This window comes from Vitis vinifera, chromosome 13 (genome assembly GCF_030704535.1).
Source record: "Vitis vinifera cultivar Pinot Noir 40024 chromosome 13, ASM3070453v1".
NCBI classification, from domain to species: Eukaryota; Viridiplantae; Streptophyta; class Magnoliopsida; order Vitales; family Vitaceae; genus Vitis; species Vitis vinifera.
In genome coordinates, this window is record NC_081817.1 from 10,039,861 (window position 1) to 10,067,648 (window position 27,788).

Consider the following 27,788-nt stretch of genomic DNA (forward strand, 5'->3'; position numbering starts at 1 on the left):
AAATTATTTTTAAATTTAGGGATACAAGAAATGAGAGGATGATATAAGGAATGTGATGAGTGTACAAGGAATGTCACAAGGGTACACAAGTATGATACGAGAAATGTGACGATACAAGAAATATAAAAAGAAATTCTTGTATTCTTCCCACATTTCTCGTACCCTCCTCACATTCGTCGTACCTCCACCAATTTTTGAATATTTTAATCTCGTAATTTTTTCGAACATTATTTACTTCAACTCCTAATCTATTTAGTAATTTTATAGATTATTATTATCCAATGAAGTGAAAACAAAAATTAAAAATATTAAATTTTAAAAAAAAATTAGGGTACAACGAATGTGATGGTGGTACAAGGATTGTGAGGATGGTACAAGGAATATGAGGAAGGTCCAAGAAATGTTGGGGTACAAAAAGAATTGTGAGGAGGATACAAGGAATGTGAGGAAGGTACGAGAAATATAGGGAATAATAAATAAAATAAAATTTCTCATATCCTTCTCACATTCCTCGTGCCTTAACCAATTTTTGAATATTTTAATATTTTAATTTTATTGCACATTATTTTATTCAATTTGAAGTCTATTTAGTCTTTTTACAAAATATTACCGTCCAATGAAGTGAAAAGGATATTAAAAAAAAATTCAAAAATTTTAAAAACTTAGGGGTACAAGGAATGTGACAAAGGTACACAAAGGTACCAGAAATGTAATGGTACAAGAAATGAAAAAAAAATCCTCGAACTCTTCTCACATTTCCCGTACCCTACTCACATTCATTGTACCTCCACCAATTTTTGAATATTTTAATTTCATAATTTTTTTCCAACATTATTTGGTTCAACTCCTAATCTATTTAGTAATTTTATAGATTATTATCATCCAGTAAAAGTGAAATTTATAGCTACAAGGAATGTAAGAAGGTACAAGAATTGTAAAGATACAAGAAATGAAAGAAATTTCTAGTACCCTTTTCACATTCTTCGTGCCTTAACCAAAATTTGAATATTTTAATTTTTTAATTTTATCACACATTATTTAATTCAATTTTTTACACAACATTATCGTCTAATGAAGTGAAAAAAAAAATATTATAAAAATTAAAAATTTCATAAAATTTAGGGGTACAAGAAATGTGAGTATGATATAAGGAATGTGATGAGGGCACAAGGAATGTGACGATGGTACACAAGGGTAGGAAAAACGTGAATGTACACGTGAATGTTCAAGAAATGAAACAAAATTTCTTGTACTCTTCTCACATTTCTCGTACCCACCTCACATTCTTCGTGTCTTGACCTATTTTTGAATATTTTAATGTTTTAATTTTTTTCGAACATTATTAGCTTTAATTTTAAGTCTATTTAGTAATTTTACACAAAATTATCATCCATTAAAGTGACAAAAAAAAGTAAGAAAATTAAAAAGTATAAAAATTATAGGGGTACAAGAAATATGAAGATGGTACAAGGAATGTGTTGTGGGTATAAGGAAAGTGATGATGGTACGTGAGGGTAGAAGAAATGTGAATGTACAAGAAATGAAACACAATTTTTCGTACTTTTCTCACATTTCTCGTACCCCCTCATATTCTTCGTACCTTGACCTATTTTTTAATATTTTAATGTTTTAATTTTTTTTAACATTATAAGCTTTAATTTCAAGTCTATTTTGTATTTTACACAAAATTATTGTCTAGTGACAAAAAATTAAGGGAAACTTGTATTTGAGGCTGGTAATATCAAAATATTATGAGATTGGAAACCCAACTTTTGATTATTTTTTTTTAATATAACTATTTTAATCCCAAAAATGATATGGGTTTCATAGACTTTGGGCTGAGCTGTTTTTTAATGCCCAATATGCCCTACTCTTTCTACCAAGTCAACCTCCACATGTGGAAAGAAACAAACAAACAAAAACCAAAAATAAAAAGAACAACTTAATAGCAGGGCCTTCTTTGTTCAGTTTATGTGTATAAACCCTTTGGGCCTCTATTCACTTTCTCATCTTCTTTATTTTGCCCCTCCCTTTGTACATGTCTAGCTAGTATAAATCCTAACGAAAAACCTCTTCTTCATTTTTCCTTTTCATCCCTACAATACAAACCCTAATTGACAACCACAACTATGAGGCTAATGAAGAAAACAAGATTAGCATCAGCGGTTCTTCAATTCCTCAGCCTTCAAGTTTTTCTTGATTTTAAAATTCGGGTTTTTTTTTTTCTCGATTCCGCTTCTTTCTATTTGTTGTTTCTAATTTTCATATTTTAAGTTTGAAGAAAAACCTTGCATTTGCAACTGAAAATGGATTATTTCTATGTTTTGAAGAATAAGAGAAATTGATGCCTTTGTTTGGCTTTGTAGAATGATTTCTTGTGGGTTGGGTTATTTGTGCAATGTGTGGCTCAAATCAACACTTATTTATAGCAACTTTCACTTATATAGCAACTTCAAAGAGTGCACCATCGGCGAGTGTGACTTTTCTGCTAAGGTTTCATTTCATCCTACCTTTTAAAGACACCTTTATACTAAAGGATATGAATCAGAGTTAAGGCTACAAATATGTTGGTTTTTACAAATATATCACTAGTAGGATTTTACCGATAACTCAAGGTATATTAGAAAATATTAATAAAATTTTGATAAAAAATTTCAATAGGCTAAAAATTAATTAAAATTTATAGAAATGTTGAAAAAAATTTAAGAAATGATCAAATTAGCAATAATATAAATATTAAAATATATATATGTATATAATTTATTTAACTCAAATAAAACCATACCCACGACCACTTCTATGTCTCATCTGTTGCTTGAATGTCATTATGACTTGGAGGTCTGTGTCTTGTATCCAAAATTTGACTATTGTGTTTCATTTTCTGAGGGTACTACCATATGTACGGTGATTAGGAGAGATGTCTACGTCTACCATTTATGATGACATGTGTCACAGTTTTTAAAACAAGGGAACATCACCTATTATACATTGACATTTTCTTTCAAGTAGAACAATGAATCTGGATCTTAAGACTCAAATAATGTCTCCATTCAGCATGACTCTATTATACACCAGGAGATTAGAGCTTGACCTGTCATGAAAGATCTTGAAACCATTGACCTACGGGGTGTGGCGAAGAGAAAGAGAAACCCAAATAGGAGCTTCTTAATCTTATTATGAGCAAGTTAAGTTTATGCCGAACAATAATAACCTAATTCCTACAAAACAATCATAATCCTAATTCCTACAAAAATCATAATAGCCAAAGATTTCATCCCGTAGGATATTTTTTAAGAGACTAAACAATAAGTATAATAGAAACTGTGTTTTTCTCTTAACCCCTTGACTTTTCTCTTAGTATTATTGATGAAAGAAAATGCTTATTTACAGGATGAAAAGAGGATTAGTTTCCTTGCAAAATTAGAAGTGTAATTAATTTTCATCAAAATGTCTTTAATTTAGGAAAGTAAACTCACCAAAAGGGTTTTAATTTTATTATTTATTAAATCATAATACTTAATTTGATATTTAAATAAATATTACATAATAATTGATACGAGGCCATATTTTGTAATTTGTATGATCCTTTCAATCTGATTGTATACTTATGGGTCCAACTTTAGCATTGTGAATTACCACCTTTTATTGCGCACATGTTTTTGCTGGAACACCTCTCTCTTATTGATGGAAATTTCCTTTACAGCTGGTCTTACATTTTTTTTTTCTCCAACATCTCATTCAATGGTTTAGCCAGGCCAATTATGACAACTTTTTTCCCACTCCGTTCTTCTGGCATAGGGTTTGTCAAAAGCTTCCAGCACTAATTGTTGTGCTACCACGTGGAATGATGCCAACTCTAGCCTGCACATTTGTAGTCTTTTAATTAATTACTATAACACTAACTAAAAATCATGATTTTCTCCTTCAGTTCATGACCAACTTGATAATTGGAACAAGCTAGGAATATCAATTTGGATATTTGCTGCCCATCAATCTAGTTAATTACTGATATACCAACTCCAAAAGGCTCTTCAATCCTAGATCCATCCAAGTACAATATTACCCTTAGCCATCTCTGTCAGGTTGTCTAACTACAAAAATCAATTTGTATCTAAATGTCTATATCCTTTTGTAGCATGTATTAGGAGTTTAGAACTTGAACTCCATTTTCCTGATCTGCATCTTAGAGAATGTCCGATAGCATGTATTTCAAGAAGTTTGTTTTCTAGTTAACAATTCCATGATTTACAATAGGTAAGTGGTATTTGATACGATGGAAATAAGGAATAATAATAAATATTTTATTTTTATTCTATTTTTCCTTTGACAAAAATGAATTTGGTGATTCCAATTTTTATATTGAGATATATATAAGAATGTAAACTTGGAATGATTATTATTTTCATTTCAATGTTATGTAAAAATGAGAATTAGAATGAAAAAAGAAATAAGTTAATAATAATAATATTTGTATATATAATTTTAAATAATTTTTTATTTTCATTAAAAAACTCTTTTAAAATAATTTTTTTATTTTCACTAAATAACATTTTTGAGAGCTTTTTTTTTTTGCTAAATAATAAAAACTTATTTGCACATATAATTTAAAAATAAAATTATTTGTAAAAATTTATACACCGTTTGGTTGTTATTCTTTAAAAATATTTTTTAAAAACAAAGTAAAATTGAGTACTGTTTTTTTTTATTTTTTTTCATTAGAGAAATATATTTCAAAATAAGTGAAACTTTGTATTAAATTTATCAATAAGCTTAATAATTTTTAAAAATAATTTGAAACTCAAAAAAATTGCACTATAAAAAAAATAATAAACATAATTAATACTTTAAATTCTTTAATAAATCATCTAATTTTCAAGAATAGTTTGAAATTAAAAAAAATGATTAGCTAATTATAGGTTAAATAAAAAATATTCTAATATCATGCCGATAATTAAATACTAAATATATGCATATAATGAAAATTTTGACTCATTTATGCCTTAAAAAAATTAAACTTTATTCGTTTTTTAGTTCATTTAACATAAAATGGTATTTGCAATTATTAATTTTGAATTATTATTTATTTTTAATAATATAAATCGATTATGATTTCTAAGATGTTAATAACCACATTTTTATAATATTTATAAAATATATAACTTATGATTTTATTATATTATTACTATTTATATTTTATTAAAAAACATTTTATTTTTAATTTATTTCTAATTATAAAATTAATTTTTAATAAGATTTGAATTAAATTTAGTTTATAATTAAGATTTGTTTTTTATAAAATCAAAATAAAAAAATTATTTTTAAAACAACTTATTTGAAAAAGTTTTGATTTTTTAATTTTTGAAAAGTGTTTTAAAAAAGGACTTATACTATAAAATCAAAATACCTCCTACTAATGATGAATAGAAATGCTAATTGAAAGTGAGATTTCATTTCTTTTTAAATCATTATTGATATTATTTTGTTTGAGTTATGAAAACATCAATGAGAAAATATATATATATATATTTCCATTCCCACTACTTCTGCAAACCAAACATGGCTGCCCTCCTTTCGCGTACCAAACATGGCGGTAAGGTGTACACTTTGTAAGCTATAAATACATTACGGAGAAGTATCTCCATTCAATCTCTGTTAACATTCAACTCAAAAGCTATACTTTTTCTGCCAATTTGAATATCAAATCAACTTTATTGGTGTGAAACATGAATATCCGCTCCCGTCCTCCCTGGTCACATCTCGTGCTCTGTGCTTGTCTTCAAAGTTGGCGGAGTCAAGAGTGGGGCACATATGTCCTTTTTCCACGTTTCTTTTTGGCCCACCTTTAGCGGACTTTTCTCAATAGTACGGTAATTTTAAAAAGTTATACTTAAATTATTGTAGTAGAAGAACTTATTACAAATATATGGTAGTTTTTGCCACATAGGAGAGAGGAGATAGGAGAGAGGGTGAAGAGAGAGGGTGAACGGAATTTTAGAAATCGTCTTTTCAAATAAAGGGAACTCGTCTCTTGAAGAGACGAGTTCCATGAAAAAATATATATATATTTTTTTATCAAAAAAATTCTCAAATTAAAGAATAAAATAAAATAACAATTCCTCAGAGAACTCGTCTCTTTAATATATTTTTTATTTAAAAAAAATTCCCCAAAAAAAAAAAAGGAAACAATTCCCAAATTATTTAAATAAAAAAAAAAAGCAATTCCTCAAGGAAACTCGTTTCTTCATGGAAAAAAAATATATTTTTTTAAAAATATATTTTTTATTTAAAAAAAATTCCCAAATTTAAAAAAAAAAAAAAAAAAAAAAAAAAAGCAATTCCTCGAGGGAACTCGTCTCTTCAAGAGACGAGTTCCATGGAAAAAAAATATATTATTTTTAAATATACATATTTTTTAAAAAAATTCCCAAACTTTTTTTAAAAAATTCCCAAATTTTTTTTTTTAAAAAAAAAAAACCTCAAGGGAACTCGTCTCTTGAAGAGACGAGTTCCCATGGAATTTTTTTTTTTTAAAAAAAATATATAAATACTTTTAAAAAAATTCTCAAATAAATAAAAAAAATAAAGGAATCAAGGGAACTCGTCTCTTGAAGAGACGAGTTCCATAATATATATATATATATATATATATATATATATATATATTAAAAAATTCCCAAATTATTAAAAAAAAAAAAAAAAAAAAGCAATTCCTGAACTCGTCTCTTGAAGAGATGAGTTACCATGGAAAAAAAATATGTTTTTTTTTTAAAATATATATATATATTTTTAAAATTCCCAAATTTAAAAAAAAAAAAAAAAAAGAATTTTAAGGGAACTCGTCTCTTCAAGAGACGAGTTCCCATGGAATTTTTTTTTTTAAAATATATATATATTTTTAAAAAAATTCCCAAATAAATAAATAAATAAATAATTAAAGGAATTCAAGGAACTCGTCTCTTGAGTCCCATGGAAAAAAAATATTTTTTTTTAAAAATATATATATATTTTTTAAAAATTCCCAAATTAAAAAAAAAAAATAGAATTTCCTTAAGGGAACTCGTCTCTTGAAGAGACGAGTTCCCATGGGAAATTTTTTTTTTTTTAAATATATATATATATTTTAAAAAATTCCCAAATAAAAAAAAAAAAATAAATAAAAAATTAAAGGAATTCAAGGAACTCGTCTCTTGAAGAGACGAGTTCCCATGGAAAAAAATATATTTTAAAAAAAAAATATATATAAATATTTTTAAAATTCCCAAATTAAAAAATAATAATAATAATAATTTCCTTAAGGGAACTCGTCTCTTAAAGAGACGAGTTCCCATAGAATTTTTTTTTTTAATATATATATATATTTAAAAAAATCCTAAATAAATAAAAAAATAAATAAATAAAAAATTAAAGGAATTCAAGGAACTCGTCTCTTCAAGAGACGAGTTCCCATGGAAAAAAAAAATATTTTTTTTAAAAAATATAAATATTTTTTTTTAAAATTCCCAAATTAAAAAAAAAAAATTTCCTTATCCATGGAAATTTTATTTATTTTTAAATATATATATATTTTTAAAAAAATTCCCAAATAAAATAAATAAATAAATAAATAAATAATTAAAGGAATTCAAGGAACTCGTCTCTTGAAGAGACGAGTTCCATGGAAAAAAAATATTTTTTTAAAAAAATATATATATATATATTTTAAATTCCCAAATTAAAAAAAAAAAAATCCTTAATGGAACTCGTCTCTTCAAGAGACGAGTTCCCATGGAATTTTTTTTTTTTAAATATATATATATATTTTAAAAAAAATTCCCAAATAAAATAAATAAATAAATAAAGGAATTCAAGGAACTCGTCTCTTGAAGAGACGAGTTCCCTTGAGTAAATGGGGAATTTTAAAATATATATATATATATTTTTTCATGGAACTCGTCTCTTCAAGAGATGAGTTCCCTTTATTTGAAAAGACGATTTCTGAAATTCCGTTCACCCTCTCTCTTCACCCTCTCTCCTCTCTCCTATCTCCGTTCACTCTCTCTCTTCACCCTCTCTCCTCTCTCATATCTCCTCTCTCCTATGTGGCCAAAACTACCATATATTTGTAATAAGTTATTCTACTACAATAATTTAAGCATAACTTTTTTAAATTACCGTACTATTGAGAAAAGTCCCACCTTTAGCTCCTCCTCCTCTCCCACCTCAACATCTTTTTCTACCTAACGTCTTTTTAAAATCTAGTGATGAACTATTCTACAATTTCATCACATTTTCTTTCTTTTATCTACTAGCAAGTGCTAATACAATTTGTTGGCAAGGAAATATATCATGAGAAGGCCTTACCTGTTGAAAGAATTTGCAAGCAATCTTTTCTTTACGAAACTTTAGGGACTGTCCTCCCCACATTGCATAGTGAAGCTCACTATATGCGACACAATCCTCCTGTAAATATCTGTGAAGTTTGGAATACTGAAATCTATAAAAACGGTGCCACGGTACTAACAAATCAAGAAAGGGTTCCAGCAGACGTGCCAAAAATAGTGTAGGAACAAGTAATGCCAACAAACCCCTTCCTGACATGAGGTCTAGATTGCATTGGGTGTCGGTGTTTCCACTCAATCTATTGGTCTATCTTAGATGAAGTCAAATTTTGGGTTGATTCTTGGAGTTAGCCCATTCTAATTTTGGCAAGCAGCCATATTTATACCTGTTGGTCGAGGACCACCTAACAGACGCTAGGTCCTTTTAAACGTCTCATTACCGACACTAGGTCCTTTTAAATGCCTCCTTTAAGGACTTCATATTCCTTTGTTTCAACTTTGTGAAATGTCGAAGTTCCGACAATAAAAATTGACTTTGGTAGAGTCTTGGCCAACATTACTAATACTAGGTCCTTAATTTTAAATGCCATATTACCGACATTAGGTCCTCTTAGATGCCTCATTAAGCAGTTCATATATTCTTTCTTTGCTTGAACTTTGTGAAATGTCAAGATTCTAACAACAAAAATTGACCATGGTCCTTTTAAACGCCTCATTTAGGACTTCATATTCCTTTCTTTGCTTCAACTTTACTATGAAATGTCGAAATTCTAGCAATAAAAATTAATGACTATGGTAGAGTCTTTGACCAATGTTACCTAGGTCATTTTAAATGCCTCGTTACCAACACTAAGCCCTTTTAAGTGCCTTATTAAGGATTTCACATTCCTTTCTTTGCTTCAAGTTCACTATAAAATGTCGAAATTCTAACAATAAACACTAATTACTATGGTAGAGCATATTATGCCATCCAACCACCTACATTATATTTGGTATGTGGGAATGAGAGATGAAAATAAATATCTTATTATTTTTTTTTCCATTTGTTTTCATTCCAATCGAAATGGAACCGCACTTATAAGTTAGCGTTTAACTGATCTCTAAAAGGAGACATTTTGGTTCCCTCTTCCAAATTGTTTTTAAAAATACTTTTCAAAAAATAAAAAAACCAAATTGGATAAGTTATTTTTAAAAATATTCATTTTATTTTGACTTTGTAAAAAGATTATATATTCAATTTATAGAATATAAAGCACATTAAATTCAAATACTTACAAATAAATAATTTTCAATAAATTATGAATATTAATATTATAATAAAATTATAAATTATATATATTTTTTCATAAGCATCATAAAAATGTGGATATTATCATCCTCATAAAATAAAAACATAATTGATTTATTTTATTAAAAATAAATAATAATAATTTAAAATTAAGAATTGTTAATACTATTTTATTTTACATGAATTTAAATAAAAATAAACTTTAAAATTTTAAGATATAAATGTTAGGAGTTAGTAATATATTTTGTTACTATATTAGGATTATATATTTAGTTACTATATATTTCTTTAGTTATTATACATTCAATTACTATAAATTTATTTATTTAGTAGTAAACTATATCTCTTATTTATTTAGTTAGTGTATTCGAATTATTATTATTTTTTTTTTTAGAAGTAAGAGTAAATTAGTCTTTAGTTTTTTATTAGGTCTATTTAAATTCTAATGGTATTGTACCTAATTTCAAGAGAATTTATAATAAAAAATCCAAAATTTTCTTTTCTCTCTTTTCGCTTTGAATCTTTTTTAGATTTCAACATGATATCAAAGCAAAATTGATCTTTAATAGGATTTTTTATTTGTGATCTCATGGAAGAGAGTTTAATTTTATACACTACCTTCATATTTGTTTGATCATGTAATTCTTTTTTTTTTTTTCCTTGTTGTGTTTCATCATGGGATGTCATAGTGGGTGATTGCATCGTTCCTTTTTTGTTTGATCTTGGTATTTGATTTTCTATTTATTTTTTATTTGCTTTCTTCGATTCATATCTGCTTTCTTTTGTTTGGTTGTTATTTGTTGTCTATTCATCATGGCTAGTGAATGAGATGATTCATTTTAATATATTAATGTGAGATTGGATGGAAAAAATTATTCGTATTGGAGTTATGTGATGAAAATTTTTCTAAAGGGCAAAAATATGTGGGGCTATGTTATTGACACTCTACACAAATCTATGAATAAAAATGATGAAAAATATATAGAACGATTAGATGTTTGGAAAGTAAGCAATTTGAAAATTATCACTTGGATAAACAATTTTGTTGATAATTCAATAGGCATATAGTTGGCAAAGCATGAAACTATCAAGGAGATTTGGGAACATTTGGAAAAATTGTATACACAATCTAATTTTGCAAAAAAAAAATCAATTAGAGACAAATATTTAAGTCTTTAAGAGAAAGATATGAGTATTTAGGAGTCTTATTTCATTATGACTAATCTCTAGAACCAGTTGGCTCTCATAGAATTAGTAGAGCTATGGGCCTTTGCACCTTATATTGCTTGTACAAAGAAACAATGTCTGGATCAATTTTTTATGGCCTTTTGTAGTGATTTTGAAGCATTACGTGAGGCTATTTTACATCACAACCCACTTCCTTTTGTTGATTCAGTAGTAAGTGAACTATTAGCTAAGGATATACATTTTAAGTCTCAAGTAAGAAAAGGTATTCTCTCCACACCTCCTACATTTGCTTTTGCAATCCTTTCGAGGCCACTTTTCAACAATCAGAACAAGCGTCACTCAAGATTTTTTGTAGATGAATGTAGCTATTAAAAGTAGAAGGGTCACTAGAAGGCTCAAAGTTTGATGATTCCCCTTAAAATAGTGCAAAACTAGCCTTCTCAACAGTCTTAGTAGAGTCAATTCAATACTAGCCAATAACATTTTTATAGGTCACCATGGTCTAATATCACAATAGTTGTTCCTCCATCTGACTTATTTAGATTTAGAGCCACCTTATCCTCTAACCCCATAGTAGTTTCCCTTATTGAATAGTTCCAAAAGTTCCTTACCATAAAACCATATGCTATATTTACTCTTCAACTTTGCCAGCCACTAGTTTTTCATAATCCTTAATTCCAAAAGCTAATTGGGACAAGCCATAGGCAAAGGGATGAGGAAGATGAGTATTGTATATTTTGGATGAGCTAAAAGTAGCAACAATTACAGGTCCTAGTCTTGATTTGTCTTCTTTTCGTTTCAATTCTTCTTCATCTAGTTCTATTTTTATGTCTTCTTCTATCTCTTCTTCTTCTATGGTTTTTTTGTCTTCTTCTATCTCTCTTTCTTGATAGTTATATGTCAACTTTTATTTTTTTTTCCTTGATGATTTTAGTTTTGTATCACTACTACTACTACTTCTTCTCATCTTCCTTGATAGTTTTAGTTTTATATTTACTACTATTTTTTCTTCTTTAAGCATATAGCTTTCTTTTCTAGTCATATTTTCTTCCATAAACATATACTTTTTATATTCCTATTGAGCCTCATAACATCTCTAAGTCTAAACTTGTTCACATTGATCCTTTCTTAAATGATACATATAGTTTTCTTATATATATATATATATATATATTGGTACTCTGGTTCTTGTTTGTGATGTTCCTTTCTTTTCTCCTATGACTATAGCATCTTCTAAGACTATGGATCCTCCTCTTCCATGTTCTTCTCAACATCGTCCAGGCTATAATTGAGGAACTTTCTACTTTGCATAAGACTGATACTTTAGATTTGGTACATTTACTACCTCTATGGTATGAATTATGAGGAGACTTTTGCTCCTATTACTGATACGCCTTTAAAGCTAAGCTACCATGAGTCTCACCCTCCAACCGACTCATTGCTAGTCCCTTAGCAATGGAGGAGATAAAAACTAAGTAAACTATAATAATATACATAAAAGGGATCATGCAAATCACTCCAAAAAATGATATGAGTGGCATGATGGACATCCATGGATCAATAAAGATGTGAAACTCAACCTATAATAAGAGTTGTCAAAGCATTCACTTGATCATAGAGTACAAAGAATGGATATTATGCAAGTTTAAGCATCAAAAGAATTTCCACTCTCAAAAGATCCAAATCAAATTCTTCCACTAAAAGCTAAGTGTTAATGTGATTAGCTTCCGAGTATAGTATGGATAACTATCATCACCCCCCAACCTAAGTCTTTCTTTAAGCTTAGCAAAATTAACCATCTCTTGATAGGCTAGGAACGCACTTTTTATTCACAATTCTTTTCACTTACTAAATTTAACCAATTCACCCATGTAACAAGCAGAGGATCGGTGACTCCCAACCAATAAAGGCTTAGGGCACCAGGCTTTAAAGGCTTTCGCCACCCCTTCGGACCATGCTCAGGTTTCAAGGCAAGCAAAGAAGTTTATTCTATATATATATATTTTTTTTTTTCTTTTTCTTTTTCTTTGTTCTATTTTTTTCAAAGACTCATTGGTCTTTATGAGGTGTCCCAACACTATTAAAGAGAGGTTAAAGGTGTCAAATTATGATTTCTCAAGCTTAGAGGGTGAGATAGTTTCACATCTTATAACCGAAATCTAATGTATGTGTGTGCGAATAGCTTAAGGTGGAAGAGATAAGTTTGCATGCAATGGGAGTTTCAACAATTCATCAACTTTTAGAAGAGCATAATACAAACTCTAAGACTCATGTAATCAAGTTGAAACTCGACTTCTCTCATTTAATTTTGAGAGTTAATCCTTAATATCCATGGAGTTTAAAGCAAAAATTTTAAAATTTAAACAAAAAGTAGCTAATTTAACTAAGTATGATAAAAATTTAAACTAATACTTACTTCCTCATCTCTCCCCCCAACCGAGATGAACATTGTCCTCAATGTTTGAATCGAAAATAAGGAGGAAGGAAGTGGTACCTCATGTGATGTGGACTTGGAGTTGAGAAGGTAAACCACCTGTTTCAAAATTCAAAAATTGAATGAGAGAGGAATTTATACTAAATATTTACAAAAAAGATGAGTGGGTCCCACTTTGAGCAGCTGAGGACAAGGCTCAAAGGCTTGGGATTGGGAAGGGTAGGAATGAAAAAGCTAAAAAATTCGCACAAGGGAAGAGTGGTGTGAAAATTTCGCACAAGGGGATGTGTTGTGACAAAATTTCGCACAAAGGAGGGTGTTGTGCGAAAATTTCGCACAAGACACTATTCACCCGCCCAAATGCGAAATTGGATTATTTCAAATGGCCATAACTTCTTCGTTTCAAATCCAAATCGCACACCGTTTGATCCTATGGACTCCTGACTTCCTAAGCTTCAAAAAGAGATATGGTATGCATAATTTGAGCTCCAAAAAGTGCTCCAAAAACGTGTCCAACAGTAGCAAAATGGGGTGTGGCTGCAACATTCCCGTTTAGCTTTGCACAGTCATCTTCAAACGGCCATAACTTCTTCGTTTCAACTCCAAATCGAGCACTGTTTGAACCTATGAACTCCTGACTTCCCAAGTTTTGAAACGAAATATCATACGCATAATTTGAGTTTCGGAAAGTGATCGAAATGTGCCCAACAGTTGCCGAAATGGGGTGGTGCGAATTGCTCTGTTTTGGATTTTCTCCCTTTTTCCCTTGTTTTCACCATAAAATTTAAATGAAGCTGATAGCATGTACCCCAAAAAGAAGATGAACTATTTAGTTCATCCTCACTCACACACCCACTTCATGCTGAATTCCCCCTGGATCCCAAACAAAATTGGCATCCTTCCCATTTGGTCCAAGGGAATTCGTTTCTCTTCTCTTCCTTGGAGAAGTGGATGCTTTAAAGGATTCCGGTAACCCTTTATCATCTTGAACCTTATGATTTTCAATGGAAGGTTGGTCCATAGAGTTGTCATAGCAATCCCCTACCAAAGTGTCGATCTTCAACACTTTCCTTGATCTTTTTGCATTGGTTCCTTGAAGGTTATGGTGGGGTTGAGGAGGAAGCTTCCTTTTCCCCCTTGCTATGTCGAGATTGGTGAGATTCTCAATGGAGTCTTGAACTTTTTCTATCCTTAGTGATAGATCATTATAAACCCCCTCCATTCTTACATTTATTGAACTCTCCAAATTATCAATCTTTTCATTAAGATGAGAGTTGATCTTTTGTTGCTCACCTACAAAGTCTTCCATGACTTTGCTTATCTTCAAAATGGCTTGCTCCAATGAAGATGTACTCATTGATGGTTGAGGTTGAGGTTGAGGTTGGGTTGTAAGGTTGGAATGGTTATTCCAACTTGAGGTGTAGGAGCTTTGGTAACCGTGCATGTCTCTCACAGTTGGAATGGTAGGGCACTCCCCTACCATATGCTCATATGAATCATCTCCATTCAAAGCATACTTACTACCCCATTGGCTTTGTTGAACTTGCCTTTTCCCTAATTCAATCTGATCCCTCATGGATAGGTATGCGAATTTGTCCTTCTCATGATCATAATGAGAGCTTTGATCTTCATGTGGAATTTCCATTTCTAAAAAAAAAATGATATTCAACTAAGGCTCTTTTCTTCAACTTGTACCAGGGTTCCCTCTTGGCCTCGAATCCAACAAGGAATGCACAAATTGAAATTAAAACAAAAATAAAAGAAAAGAGAATAAAAAATTTAACTAAATAAAAACTAAACTAAAAAAAAAAATTATAAGAAAACTCACCAAACTTGTGATGAAGATCACAAGTTACCCTTAATGGTTGCTTCACTGTGCTTGTGGCACATTCCCCGGCAACGGCGCCATTTGATGCGACTCATGGTAGCTTAGCTTTAAAGGCGTATCAACAAAATTTATACCTTGAATACTATTACTAAAGTAGCCAAGCTACTATAGCATAGTGGTTCTAGGATCGTTCACTGGGAAGGGTTTTCGCAAACACAAGTGATATTCAAATTAGGAAAATAGGTGATTTTCTTATGGATGTTAGCTTTAAAAGATGTAAATGTTTTAGAAAGATTTAAACTAATCTAAGCTAACATTAAAGACTAAAATGAAAGGGTGTAAAAACAAGTTTCTCAAAGATAGGATAGCTATGCTCTGGCTCTTATGCAAATTGGAAATCTCAGGATAGGCTCCTCACGTTGGGGTTGCAACTATGGTGATGCTTGCTTCCCGAACCGGTATGGATTTAGCAAATCAAGTTTTAATCCTTTAAAATGGAAAAACAGATGGTAGTGAATTTCATCAATGGTTATTCACCTTAGACTTCCTTTGAATGGCTCGTAAGAGATAACTAATGGTCTATAGCCAAAAGCTTACCAAATATTGGCAACTCAAAGTCATTCCAAGTGATAAACTCATCTTTCAATGGCCATTGAAATTGGTTCTAACGGATTAATGCAAAACTTGGAATTGAAAACCTCACCTTCCAATAGCTCGTAGGAGATAACTAATGGATAGAAATCCAAAAGCTTATCAAGTATTGGCCATTGGAAGTTGTCCAAAGGAAATAAAAACCAAACTTTGCATTAATGAACCTTTAATGAAAAACGACTACCTTACCTTCCGGGTGTGAGAAATTTCCATGGGATTGCATCCAAGCCATCACATAGCATCCATACTTTGAGAAACTAAAAGTTTTAGTCAATCATCCTCTAAGGAAAAGCCCTCAGAGGCTGTTTGGCTACTAAGAAAATAGAAATGGGAAAGAACAGGAGAAACGAGAGAGCTCTGTATCTATTCTCTAAGTGTTAAACGTAATATCTATTCTATATCTTCCAATAGGTGATTTCCACCCCTTATATAGTCTTTACAAAAGCAAAAGCTTGTGATTGGTTAGTTACAAGGATAAGAAAGGAAATTACATCACAAAATACAAAGGAAAATATCTAAAGTGGAGTCGGCAAAAGCAGAGGAAAATTCGCAACACGCATGGGTTATGCAAATTTTGAAGGTGTTATGCGAATTTCGCATAACCTGGAGCAGTTGGCTTCCGAAGGACATATCTTCCTCATTTCAACTCCAAATCATGTACGGTTTGAAGCGTTGGATTCTTGACTTCCAGAGATTTGAAATGGTATATAGTATGTAAAAAATGGACTTCGGTAAGTGCTCCAAAAGTGCGAAAGAAGACTGCAGCTGCTGTCCTCTTTGCTTCTCTTCACTTTGCTTACTTTTCCTCTTTGCTTCTCTTTGCATACTTTGAACGACTTTGGCAAAGGGCTATGGAGCTCCAAAGCTTGGTTCTTCATGAATTTGAGCTTCCAAAAGCTTTTCCATAACTTGTCCAAGTAGCTCCTCCATCATTTGGCATGCTTGAATTGATTCATAAGCTGATAAAAACATGTAAACTTGCCACAAAATGGTTAAAACCAATTACTAAGGACCTTAATGAATTAATTGGGTTAAATGAATATGATTACTACTCAAAGGTGCTTAAAACCATTATAATTAGGTTTACAAAATAGCACTTTTTGGTAGCAATCAATTACAAAGATGAGTAATGTTTGTACTCTTATTATAGTTGTTTTTCTTTCTTCTCCTACTCAGATGTATTGTGACAACAAGAGTGCTATTTAGATTGCTTGCAACTTTGTCTTTCATGAAAAGACCAAGTATATTAAGATTGATTGTCACCCTACTCGTCATCACCTTCAGCATAAGACTCTCACTTTGTATTTTGTTTTTTCTTCGATTTGTTTACCAAGTCACACTCGCTTCCATGTTTTTGAATTTTAGTTGGCAAACCCTTGATACTTCTTGTAGCCACAACATGAGTTTGTGGGAGGATGATAGGAGTTATTCATATATTTAATTACTACATTAAAATTATTTTCTTTCTTTTTAGAAGTAAGGGTAAACTAATTTTTATTTCTTTTTATTAGGTTTATTTAAATTCTAATGATGTTGTACACACGGATGAAAATGTTGAGATATTTCATCGAAAGATCGATGAAATATCTAATATTGGGAGGGGTTGAAATGAAATCGTCCATCAATTATCATGCCAAATCAAAGCAAAAGGAAGCTTCATATTTCTTCCATTTTTCTCTATGGTGGTCACGTTGTTTTGTCATTTGGGTTTATCCTTTTGACTCCTCAGACGTTGTTTTGGGAAGTGAGAACGATACGTCTATATAAAACCTCTCTCTATCACACCATCTTCACCCAACCTTTACCTAAATCGTAACCCAAACCTAACTTTTTAGAGCAATGTTTCCCAAACAAAGTGCTTCAACAAGGGCAAAAGCAAAAATGAAGTGGCCGATGGTAGAATCTTTTAGGGAATAGAGAAAAGAAAAGAAGAGAGAAAAGGGCAGTGTTTTGAAAAGTGCTCTTGAGGCTTTCTTGGAGGCACACTTTGGGGTGAGGTGTTTAGAAAATGCTTGAAGGCGTTGGCAAAAAAAGTCGAACACAAAAGGCAAACACCTTTGGCCTAATGTGATTCAAAAGTGTGCACTGCATACGCCTTTAACACCTTGCTCACTGAAGCATAAGCCTTTAGTTTGCTAAGGTAGCTAATAAAAAAATAAATCAAAACAAACATATCGTTGAATACTTTAGTAACCCCACAAACACATTGGAGACTAAAGAGGGAACAAAGAATATGAGTTGAAGGAGAAACCTAACACTATCTCTTCATAGTTTGTACCTTTGACAACCTAAAGATCAGTTTTTTCTTTAGTAACAACCTCGCAACGATTGGAGTGTTGCTCATTTTTCTTAACTCGATGACTTCATCTCAATGGAAGTTCTCATTTGGCGACGACACGGTGTGAAGAACTACATCTTTTTCATCTTGATTCTCAATAGGTCGGTCTTCTCATCTCATCTTCTCTCTCTCTTTCTTTCACTCTCTTCAGTGTTTAATTCTCAAAACTTCCATGACCTATTAGACTTCTTCTTTGATTATTTTTTTTTCTCACAACAATTTCAAAATTTTTTAACACCTCAATAGCAGCACTTATTGCACCTAACAACACTTATTGCATGCACAGTATAGTGAGCATTGGTGCACTGTTCCTTTAATCATTGCACCCAACATTATTTTTAAAATAGTGCACACAACACCATTTTTTAAACAATGCACAACACTATTTTTTCAAGCAAGGTACATAACACTATTTTTTAAACAATGCATTGAGCACTGCATTTTTAAATAGTGCACAAAACACTATTCTTTCATTTTTCCATGCTTTATTTTTATTTTTTAATTGTTGATTTGATATTTTAATTATGTCTTATTATTTTTTAAAAGTCAATTATATAATAAATTTTGATTATTATTGTTCTAATTATTTTTTAGAATGAGTTTCTCCAATTTGAAAGCTTCACAAAGAGATTTTGTGGTAATATACTATTGAAGTCTCTGAGCAAAAGTATATGCAATGTAAGTTTTGTTATCAAAGATGCATGGGATAGGTGAATAGACTCAAACATCACTTATTGCTTGAACTCATCATGGTATGAAACCATGTAGCAAATTCAGTGAAGATGTTAGATTGGAATGCTAAGAGGCATCGAGCAATTATAAGGATAAAAATAAAAAAGAAATGAATTGCTCCAAGAAATTGTATGGGTCAAAATAAGAGTGCCTTCTCTAAAACAATGGGGACATTACAGAGTAGAAGTGGGTGTGTAAATGGGAGTGGGGAACCTATATTTAGGGGACCCATGGATAAATTCTACTTTGAATTCTAAGTGGAAGTTAGAAGAAATGAAAGAAGTGTATAAAAAAAAAAGGTCGATTTATGTACTCAAAAGGTCTCTTATTTAATACAGTGGATGATCCTTATTGGACTCTTATGATTAATGAAATTGTAAATTTTGGGTACGAGTTTAAGCCTCCATTTATGCATGAATTGAGGACATGGATTTTGAAAGAAGAGATGAATGGTATAAATATCATGATGGAAGAACACAAAAAAGCTTGGAAGTAATATGGATGTTCAATTATGTTAGATAGTTGGACAAATGGAAAGAGTAGGTATCTTATAAATTTTTTGGTGAATAGTTATGTTGGCACATGATTTATGAAATCAATTGATGCATCTAATATGATAAAAAAAATGGAGAATTGATGTTAAAGCATCTTGATAAGGTGGTTGAAGAAATTGGAGAGGAAAATATCGTGCAAGTTATTACTAATAATGCATCTAATTATGTGAATGATGGAATGAAGCTTATAGAAAAGAGGAGAAGATTGTGGTGGACTCCTTATGTTGCTCATTACATAGATTTGATGTTGGGAAGCTAAATGTTTATGCTAATACACTTTTGTGAGCTAGGCAAGTGGTGAAGTTCATATCTGGACATACTTGAGTTCTTAGCTTGATGAGAACATTTACAAAAAATCATGAACTTATTCATCCAACAATTACACGATTTGCTATTGCATTTCTTACTTTCCAAAGTCTTTATAAGCAAAAAGAAGCCCTTATAACAATGTTCTCCTTTGAAAAATGGTGTTCTAGTAGATGGGCCAAAAATGTAGAAGGCGTAAAAGCTCAAAATATAGTGTTGTTTGATTCAAATTTTTTGCCTCGTATTGCTTTTTGTATTAAGACCACTATTCCATTAGTAAGTGTCTTGAGAGAGGTTGATTTAAAGGAAAGGTCGGCCATGGGTTATATTTATAAGTTGATGAATTTAGTTAAAGAGAAAATTGAATTTAATTGTGGGGGCATGGAGAGGAAATGTGGCCCAATTTGGAGAAAAATAAATGCAAGATGGACTCTACAACTTCATCAACCTTTACATACAATAGGTTATTATCTTAATCCTCAATTGTATTATGAAGATAAGTCTTCTAATGTGGATGAGGTGAGGAAGGGATTATTATAATGCATGGATAAGATGTTAGATTACGAAGAATGTTTAGAACTTGACATTCAGTTGGACTCATATGACCAAACAATAGGTGAATTTGGAAATCATATTACAATTGATTCTTGAAAATTAAGAAGTCCTATGAGTTGATGGATGCACTTTGGGGGTTACACACCAGAGTTGTAAAAGTTTGTTGTTCGAGTCCTTAGCCTCACTTGTATTGCTTTGGGATGTGGGAGAAAATGGAGCACTTTTGAATCAATAATACTTCTATTTTTTAAAAAAAAAATTAGTATGTACATTTTTATTCTAATGTTAGAGAATTTTAATTTAAATTCAACATATAAATTTTTTTCTTTTATTATTTGTAGATTCATACCAAAAAGAGAAATAGACTTAAACATCAAAGGTTAAATGCTCTAGTGTATGAACACTAGATTGAGAGAGCTAAGTCTATAAAGAAAACAAAATATTGATTCAATTTTAGTAGATGAAATTGATTCGGATGATGAATGCATTGCAAAGAAAGAAGATCCCCTCTTCTTGCAAGATCTATGTTGGCTTGAAGATAATGAGCTATTTAATATTGATGCCATTAGATTGCCATCCCAAGACCAAGAGACTCAAGTGTCATTGGGCAACATGGTTTCCTCACATTTCAACAAAAGAAAACATGATGAATTTGCAAGCAAGTACTAAATATTTTAAGTTATAAATTTTATGAAATGTATTAACGAACTTATAACATTTATACCTAATTTATACTTTATGCTAGATAAAAGTGGAGACAAAGGCAAAGGGAAGGAGTTGAATTTGACACCAATTCATGAAGATGAGGAGTTAGATGAAATTGGAGGATTAGATAGTGAGAACTTTGCTACTATTGATACATTGGATGAGAATGATGATGATATTGGAGATGATGATTTAAGTTAAAACCTTCTAGTGATATGTGTTTAACTCTATTTGATATTTTGTGACTTGGTTATGATTGTTTGTGAAAGTTTGGAACTAGTAGTATGATTGCCTTTATTTTCTATTGTGACTTAATTTTGATTTGATTTGAAAGTATGAAACTAGTAAGGTTTTTTTATAATTCTAATGGATTGTTTTCATGTTTTTAATTTATGCCATTTATTTTTATTTTGTATATATTTTAAAATATTTATTAATTACAAAATGAGGGTCTAAAAGGCTTACGTCTCAACGTTTCAAGACTTACATCTTGTCTCATGGGCAAAAAAATGTATAGTCTTATGCCTTCACCTTTAAAAACTTTGGAAAAGAAAATGGAGAAAAAGGCGGATAGAGGGGAGATACCATCATTGCACCTTTTCTTTTTTCCTTTTCTTTTTCTTTTTTTTTTTTAAAAAAAAAAATCCATTATCCATATGGATAGTCTAGATTGAAAGCTTTTCATCCAATGGACAAAAAGTTTGGGAAGTTTGGCACCCACTTCGGTGCGGTACAATTTTCCTACATATATTAAAGTTATCTAAAAATAAAAATAAAAAATCCCACAGTTGACTGGTTTGTTATCTTTCCTTACTGTCCATAATACCTTTGAAGATGGTGTCCAAACCATATATCAATTCTAGTTTTATTCCTTTTTAGATCTCTGCGTCCCTGCTACGCTACTTGCCTCATATTATGCCACGATGTTATATTTTGCCCCAAAACTCACTTATAAATCCCATACTTCCAATTTGGAATCTGTAGATACCTAAGGAGAAAAATAAAACAGAGCATGCAAAGTTAAAAAGCACAAGGCTACATAAGAGCAAGTGAGTATGCGGAAGATTTTAATGCTAAGTAAACTGCACGCCAGCCTGCCTGCGAAGGGTGAACATCATCCCAAAAGAATGTTGAGTTGGGGTTGTTGCATACAACGTACATCCTCTTTCCATGCTCTGTGTTCCCGCATTTATATCCAGTACTCACTGCTTCGCAACATGGCCTCAATGGATCCTTAAACTTCAGAGTTCCTGCACACAAGTTGCAAAAGGAGTTTGTTTGCTATTTATTTTTATTTTGGAAAAAATAAAAAATAAATGTAATTATCAGTAATGAGTTGCATTTCCAATGATGGCCAAGGAAAGCCCCACCATGGCCCATCGATCCCAGCCTGAAGCTTATTCAAATTGAGACCGGGTTTTAAATCAAGGGCAAGCACAGCCCATGGTTGGTCCATACTCCATATCTGAGCATACTTTGGGCCAAGCCTGTGGCTGAGACTAGGCCTCAATTTCAGGCCCAAGGCTGCCCATTATGTGGCAAAATCAGTGCAATATTTGTATCATGTACAAATGGGAAAATACCTGGTTGGCTCGCTTGCTTCTTCAATGCAGACAAAAATGCCTTGTACATGTTGAGAATTACAAACACAGATTCCTTGCTCTTGTTGTTCAGCTTTTCCACGGTTTTCTCCAATACTTGGTTGTGAAACAAGGCAACTGAATTGCCCGATGTGCTGCAATTCTTGTACAAATCTGAGATAGTTTCTGAAGGCAAACATCCAAGAGGCTGTATATTCATAACCGCTATTTTCCGCACTCCTAAACCTTGAATGCGTTGTAGGTTCAAGCCAAGCTGCTTAATCATTGATTTAGTGAAGGCTGACAAACCCTATAGAGGTACAGGCATAAAAGATCAGCAGCTAGGGTTGTTTAGAAAAATAAAACTAGAAAAAGTTCACAAAAAAATTCATTGAAGGTCATTAAATCATATGACCTTTTTAGAGTACAGGATCTGCTAATTAAAACCCATAATTAATCTAAGGAGAACTCACCTCAGTAGTGCCATTTCTGGCAAGGTATGCAGTATAGTCATTGCCGGCCAGAGATACCAGAGCAATGGAGGAGTTAAGATCAACCTTGGTATAGAGTTTCTTTTGGAGTTGTCTTTGAAAAAGATCGATTTGGATTGTCATGTTTGGTGCACTGACCAGGGTATCAAAGACCCCGGTCCCTCCGAAAGCAAAATTCATTCCATATTCCAGGGATGTATTCTCCATTTTTCTCCATCTATATGGTGTAGGGGACCTTATACCCATCCATGAAGCTATTTTTTCATGCAGTTCAGACAGAAGATAAAAGTATAATTAGATGAAATAAATGATGAACAGAAGAAGAGAATACAGACCTTTATCTTCTTTCTTTATTCTTCACTTCTTTTTTCCCCTTCAGGATTCTTGGAAGAATATTATTTCCACATCATACTAGGGTGAATTACGTGCACTTAAGCAACTATTTTTTCTCCTAGCAAACAAAAATTTATTGCTTTTCAAAAGGAAAGGAATAAGAAAGGAGAAGATCCACCCCTCAAATAAAGGTTTTTGGAAAAATATGCAGGCCAAAAATTTTCAGAAAAATATATAAAAATAAATCAATTTTTGTAGAATATAGCTAGGTCATAAGAGAAGAGAGAGGACCTATGTAGTCACTGAAGACGCGACCGTTTGAGTAGTGGCCAGCCGGTTTACCAGGAAGAGTGATTCCATATGGTTGGTTCCATGACCTAGCACTGAAATTCCTATTCCCAGTATCAACATAGGAGTCTCCAAACACGAAAAGCTTGGTGAAGCCATGAGCATGAGCTTCTGTGCCAAGTATTAATGCAATGTAAGATATATATAGAAGATGGAAGAATGCCAAACTTTAGTTCCACAGACACCAATGTTTTCTAGCTACCAGTTAGCCAAAGTTATAAGGCTAGATCTCAGAACATGTACCTGTAGCAATAGTTTTAAAGCAAATGAAGAGACAAAAACAGACGATGAAGAAGTGGCTTTCCTTCTCCATTAGCGAACAGATTCCAGGTGTAGGAGCTGTTAAGAGATAGGAACCTTCCTTTGTAGAGAGACTTTGAAAGAGAGAGATGACAGCTATCTCACTTGCATAAGCCAAAAGTCTATTATCAGTTTTCAGTTGAATTTAAAATTTATTATAATTGGACCTGAGAAATAGTGAAAATAATAGAAAGCCCCAGTGCGTGATGAGTCTTCGCTCAGATAAAGTCCAGGTCGATCCATCATTTGTCTTGAGCAAATACTTAGAGGTCTGAGTTGAGATAAGGTGTTGAGATGGATTATCTGATCCCCATTTCAAAGACAAAGAAATCATACAACAATTTCTGAATAAATTTTGTATGTCAATTATTGAATACTTACAAAAATGAAAAAACACGAGTTCCAACCTAGGGGACAAGATGTGCGGCTCATGTTCAACGAGCCTGAAACAAATGTGCGTCTGTCCATTGGCCACAGCTCACGACTCCTGTTAAATATAGTAGCCATTTCTTGATTTCTACTAGTGGACAAGGAAAGCTGATAGCATGTACATTCCTCTCTGTCCTTACCTTACCAGTGACCGTAACGTGAATCATTTTCAGGGATGGAGAACAACCACAAAAAATAAATTTCAATGGGAAAGAATTGGGGAGAAATTCAAGAGTTCCAATCTTCTTTCAAATCAAATGTCTGTATAGTCTACATCTTTCAAGTGGGTGTTGATAGCATGTAAAGATTCCTGACTTCCCTAGCTTTCCTAGCCGTGAGTACTGCCTATAATCTCTGAGCCCATGTGCATAGAAAAATTAAAGTATGTGATTAGGGCATATCACTTCCTCTATTGATGCCTTATTTAATAAATAAATAAAATAAAAACTTTTGCTGTTAGGGCTTTGCCTTGTATTTGTCATGAGCCTCATGACTGTCATGTATAACATTTGCAATTTTTTTTAAAAATAAATAAATAAATTAAAAGAGATTACTGTTAGGATCTGCCTTGATTTTGTAATGGTGCCATGCATGTATCACATTTATAGTAAATAAGTAAACAAACAAACAATAATTATTATAATATTGGGTTTGGATTCACTTCCATTACTTATTATTATTATTAATAATAATAATAATAATAATAATAATAAGAAGAAGAAGAAGAAGAAGAAGAAAGAGGAGGAGGAGGAGGAGGAGGAGAATAAAGTTACATCAATATCATGCTCTTTAAGTTTTGTTTTTAGTACTTTCATAATCATTGATAAATTAGTTTTTAAAGCGAAAACGCCTGCACACTTGTAAAGGCCGGTTTTGTTTTGTTTTTTGTTTTTTTTTTTTTGTTTTAAGAAAGCTTATCCTCTATTAAATACATTGTTTGAGAGGGAACTTGGATTAAGAAATACATCCTATAAGCTAGAAGGGTAATAGTTTTCGAAGAACCTGCAGATGTATGGGATTAATGCATGAGGAACAAACATGCTGGCTTCAATTCATTGGTTAGTGCGCCAAACATTGCAGCCCAAATGTAACTTCATTATAAGAAGCCCATTTTAAAATTAACTTACATAGTTATTACAAAAATTACATCCACATGTTTAACCAAGACGAAAATATTGATTTCCATGGATATATTGATAATTTTATTTTATGGATATATAAAAAAAATATTCATAAATATTTTAAAACAAAATATCAGTGAATTGAAAATTGATAAAAAATTATTAAGTTATTAAAAGAAAACTTTAAATAAATGGTAAAAGATGCAATAATACAAGTATTGATTTTTTTTATTGAAAAAATTGATAATGATATTTAGACAAGTTTTTTTATTTAAAAATATTAATAATTTTAGTTATAAATTTATATTTGTCTTATATTTAGTTTACATATAAAATACATGATAAAATAATTAAAATAAACTTATCTATAATATTTTTATTTTAATTAATATATAATATAAAATATAAATTTTATTTATATTTATATTTATAAAAGATAATTATATATATATATATATATATATATTAGATTCATACACATATTTAATATATATGAAGATATGGTCATGGTGTAATGGAAAAGGACATTCTTTGTAAATGTGAGGTCCTCGTTCGAGCCCTAGTGTTGCAGGGAAGCAATTTTTTTAAAGTGTAAAGTAGCTCTCCCACGTCGAAACTTGAAACGCAACAAAGCTCTATTTAATGATTGGTGACTTTGCAATAGCATGGTTCACATGGTGGGCTGGAACTGATATAGTTGGGCTTATCCAGGCCCACTGCACGAGTGGCTCCAAATTTTTGATGAAACATATTGAAAGGTGCTGACGTGGCACCGATACAGCGACATGCTATTCCCATGCATTTTCTTATGAATATGAGGAAAGTTTTAATTTATCAAACCAAGTAGAATGGGAATCATATTTAATTTTTTTAAGGGTAACATCTCATGAGCTATTTACTTCTCTAAACGTACACAAAAATATAAATCATCAATATTATCAAAATTGTTTTAATATTTTTTTTATATATAAACATCTGAATAATAATCACAAAGACATCAACACTTTCTATACTTTCGATTTGGGTTGCATCAAAATCTCGTCATATAGGGAAGAGTTTGTTCTCATTAAAACATTACACTACACCACAATAATGAAAATTGTTCCAAGATTATTTACACCTATAAAAACCATATAATCTTATGTATTTGGAATTGCTTATCTTTCAACAACACTATTAGAAAATGCATTCAAATTTTATTTCCAATTAAATAAATTGGAGATGCCACCATACCAAAAGGTATTCACTCTACAAAAGAGTGTTTTTAATATCAAAATTTACCTAATGATAATGTAAGTGTAGACCCTCAAATTTATTCTAACTAACTGTTGACTTTTAACATATTGAAAATCCACTCACTTTTTACCTAAGGTAAGTCCATTATTATTATTATTATTACACTTTTTGGATGAGGTCTCACTTTTTGCCTAAGTTCATTCTTTTCCATTCACATATTATTATTGTTATTATTGTTATTATTATGAAACATGTGTTTTGATTGGGATTATAAAGAGGAAAGTTGAATGTTTGATTACAGAGGGGGAGCTTAATTTGATTGGAGAGAAAAAAAAAAAAAGTAATAGATATTGATGGAAAGATGAATGGAAGAAAAAAAATAAAAGAATTAAGATTTTTAAAAACGTTGATCTTAGAAAGAAACAGGGAAATCAAGATACTCTTTTAGGGGAGAGGGGTCTTGGACATTTTAGGACACATTAAGAATTAGAAAGGAGCTCTTCGAGAAAGAAAAAACGATTGCCTCCATTTAATCCATTAGGGAATGACTTCACAAGGAGGGATCCCCAACAAGACCATCTCACCATCTTCATATTTGATCTTCAATGTTGCTTACAGAAAGGCTACCATATGTAGCTAGCCACCATCTTCAAGAGCCTCATGACGCTATATAATAAGCCCACTTAAACCCATGACCACACAACAACTTGAAGTCGAGAACTCCACCATCCCACTTTTGATAGCCCCATTCAAAAATCAAACCCATGAAAGTCTCCATCACTCATCCCTTTCAACCGCCTACCATCGATGGTGTGAAATCCAAAAAATATTTATTGAAAGAGAAAAAAGAAATAAGAAATTTTAGGATTTCTTATTATGAACACTCTTAAAAAAAATTAATTTCATTAGAGTTTAAATAAGGCTTAATAAAAGGAAATAAAGATTAACTTACTCTTACTTGTAAAAAGAAAGAGAATAATTTTAATATAGTAACTAAATAAGAAAAAGAAATAGTAACTAAATAAAACTAAATAAATAACTCTAACATCTTCT

General features: G+C 31.2%; 1 protein-coding gene across 2 annotated transcripts; it reads right to left on the reverse strand.

Moving 5' to 3' along the window:
- Positions 1 to 21,813: 21,813 nt before the first annotated feature.
- Positions 21,814 to 24,231, reverse strand: LOC100248183 (GDSL esterase/lipase At5g03610). 2 transcript variants are annotated; one of them, XM_002262988.4, is made up of 5 exons: positions 23,893 to 24,228; positions 23,593 to 23,760; positions 22,951 to 23,222; positions 22,481 to 22,787; positions 21,814 to 22,147 (listed from the first exon to the last, which is right to left on the reverse strand). In XM_002262988.4, the coding sequence occupies exons 1-5, from the start codon at positions 23,960 to 23,962 to the stop codon at positions 21,933 to 21,935; spliced, it is 1,032 nt and encodes a 343-aa protein (XP_002263024.1). In that variant the 5' UTR covers positions 23,963 to 24,228; the 3' UTR covers positions 21,814 to 21,932. The 2 variants fall into 2 exon arrangements, with proteins under 2 accessions (XP_002263024.1, XP_019079484.1); XM_019223939.2 differs by lacking the exon at positions 23,593 to 23,760 and having other exon boundaries at positions 23,893 to 24,231.
- Positions 24,232 to 27,788: the final 3,557 nt, after the last annotated feature.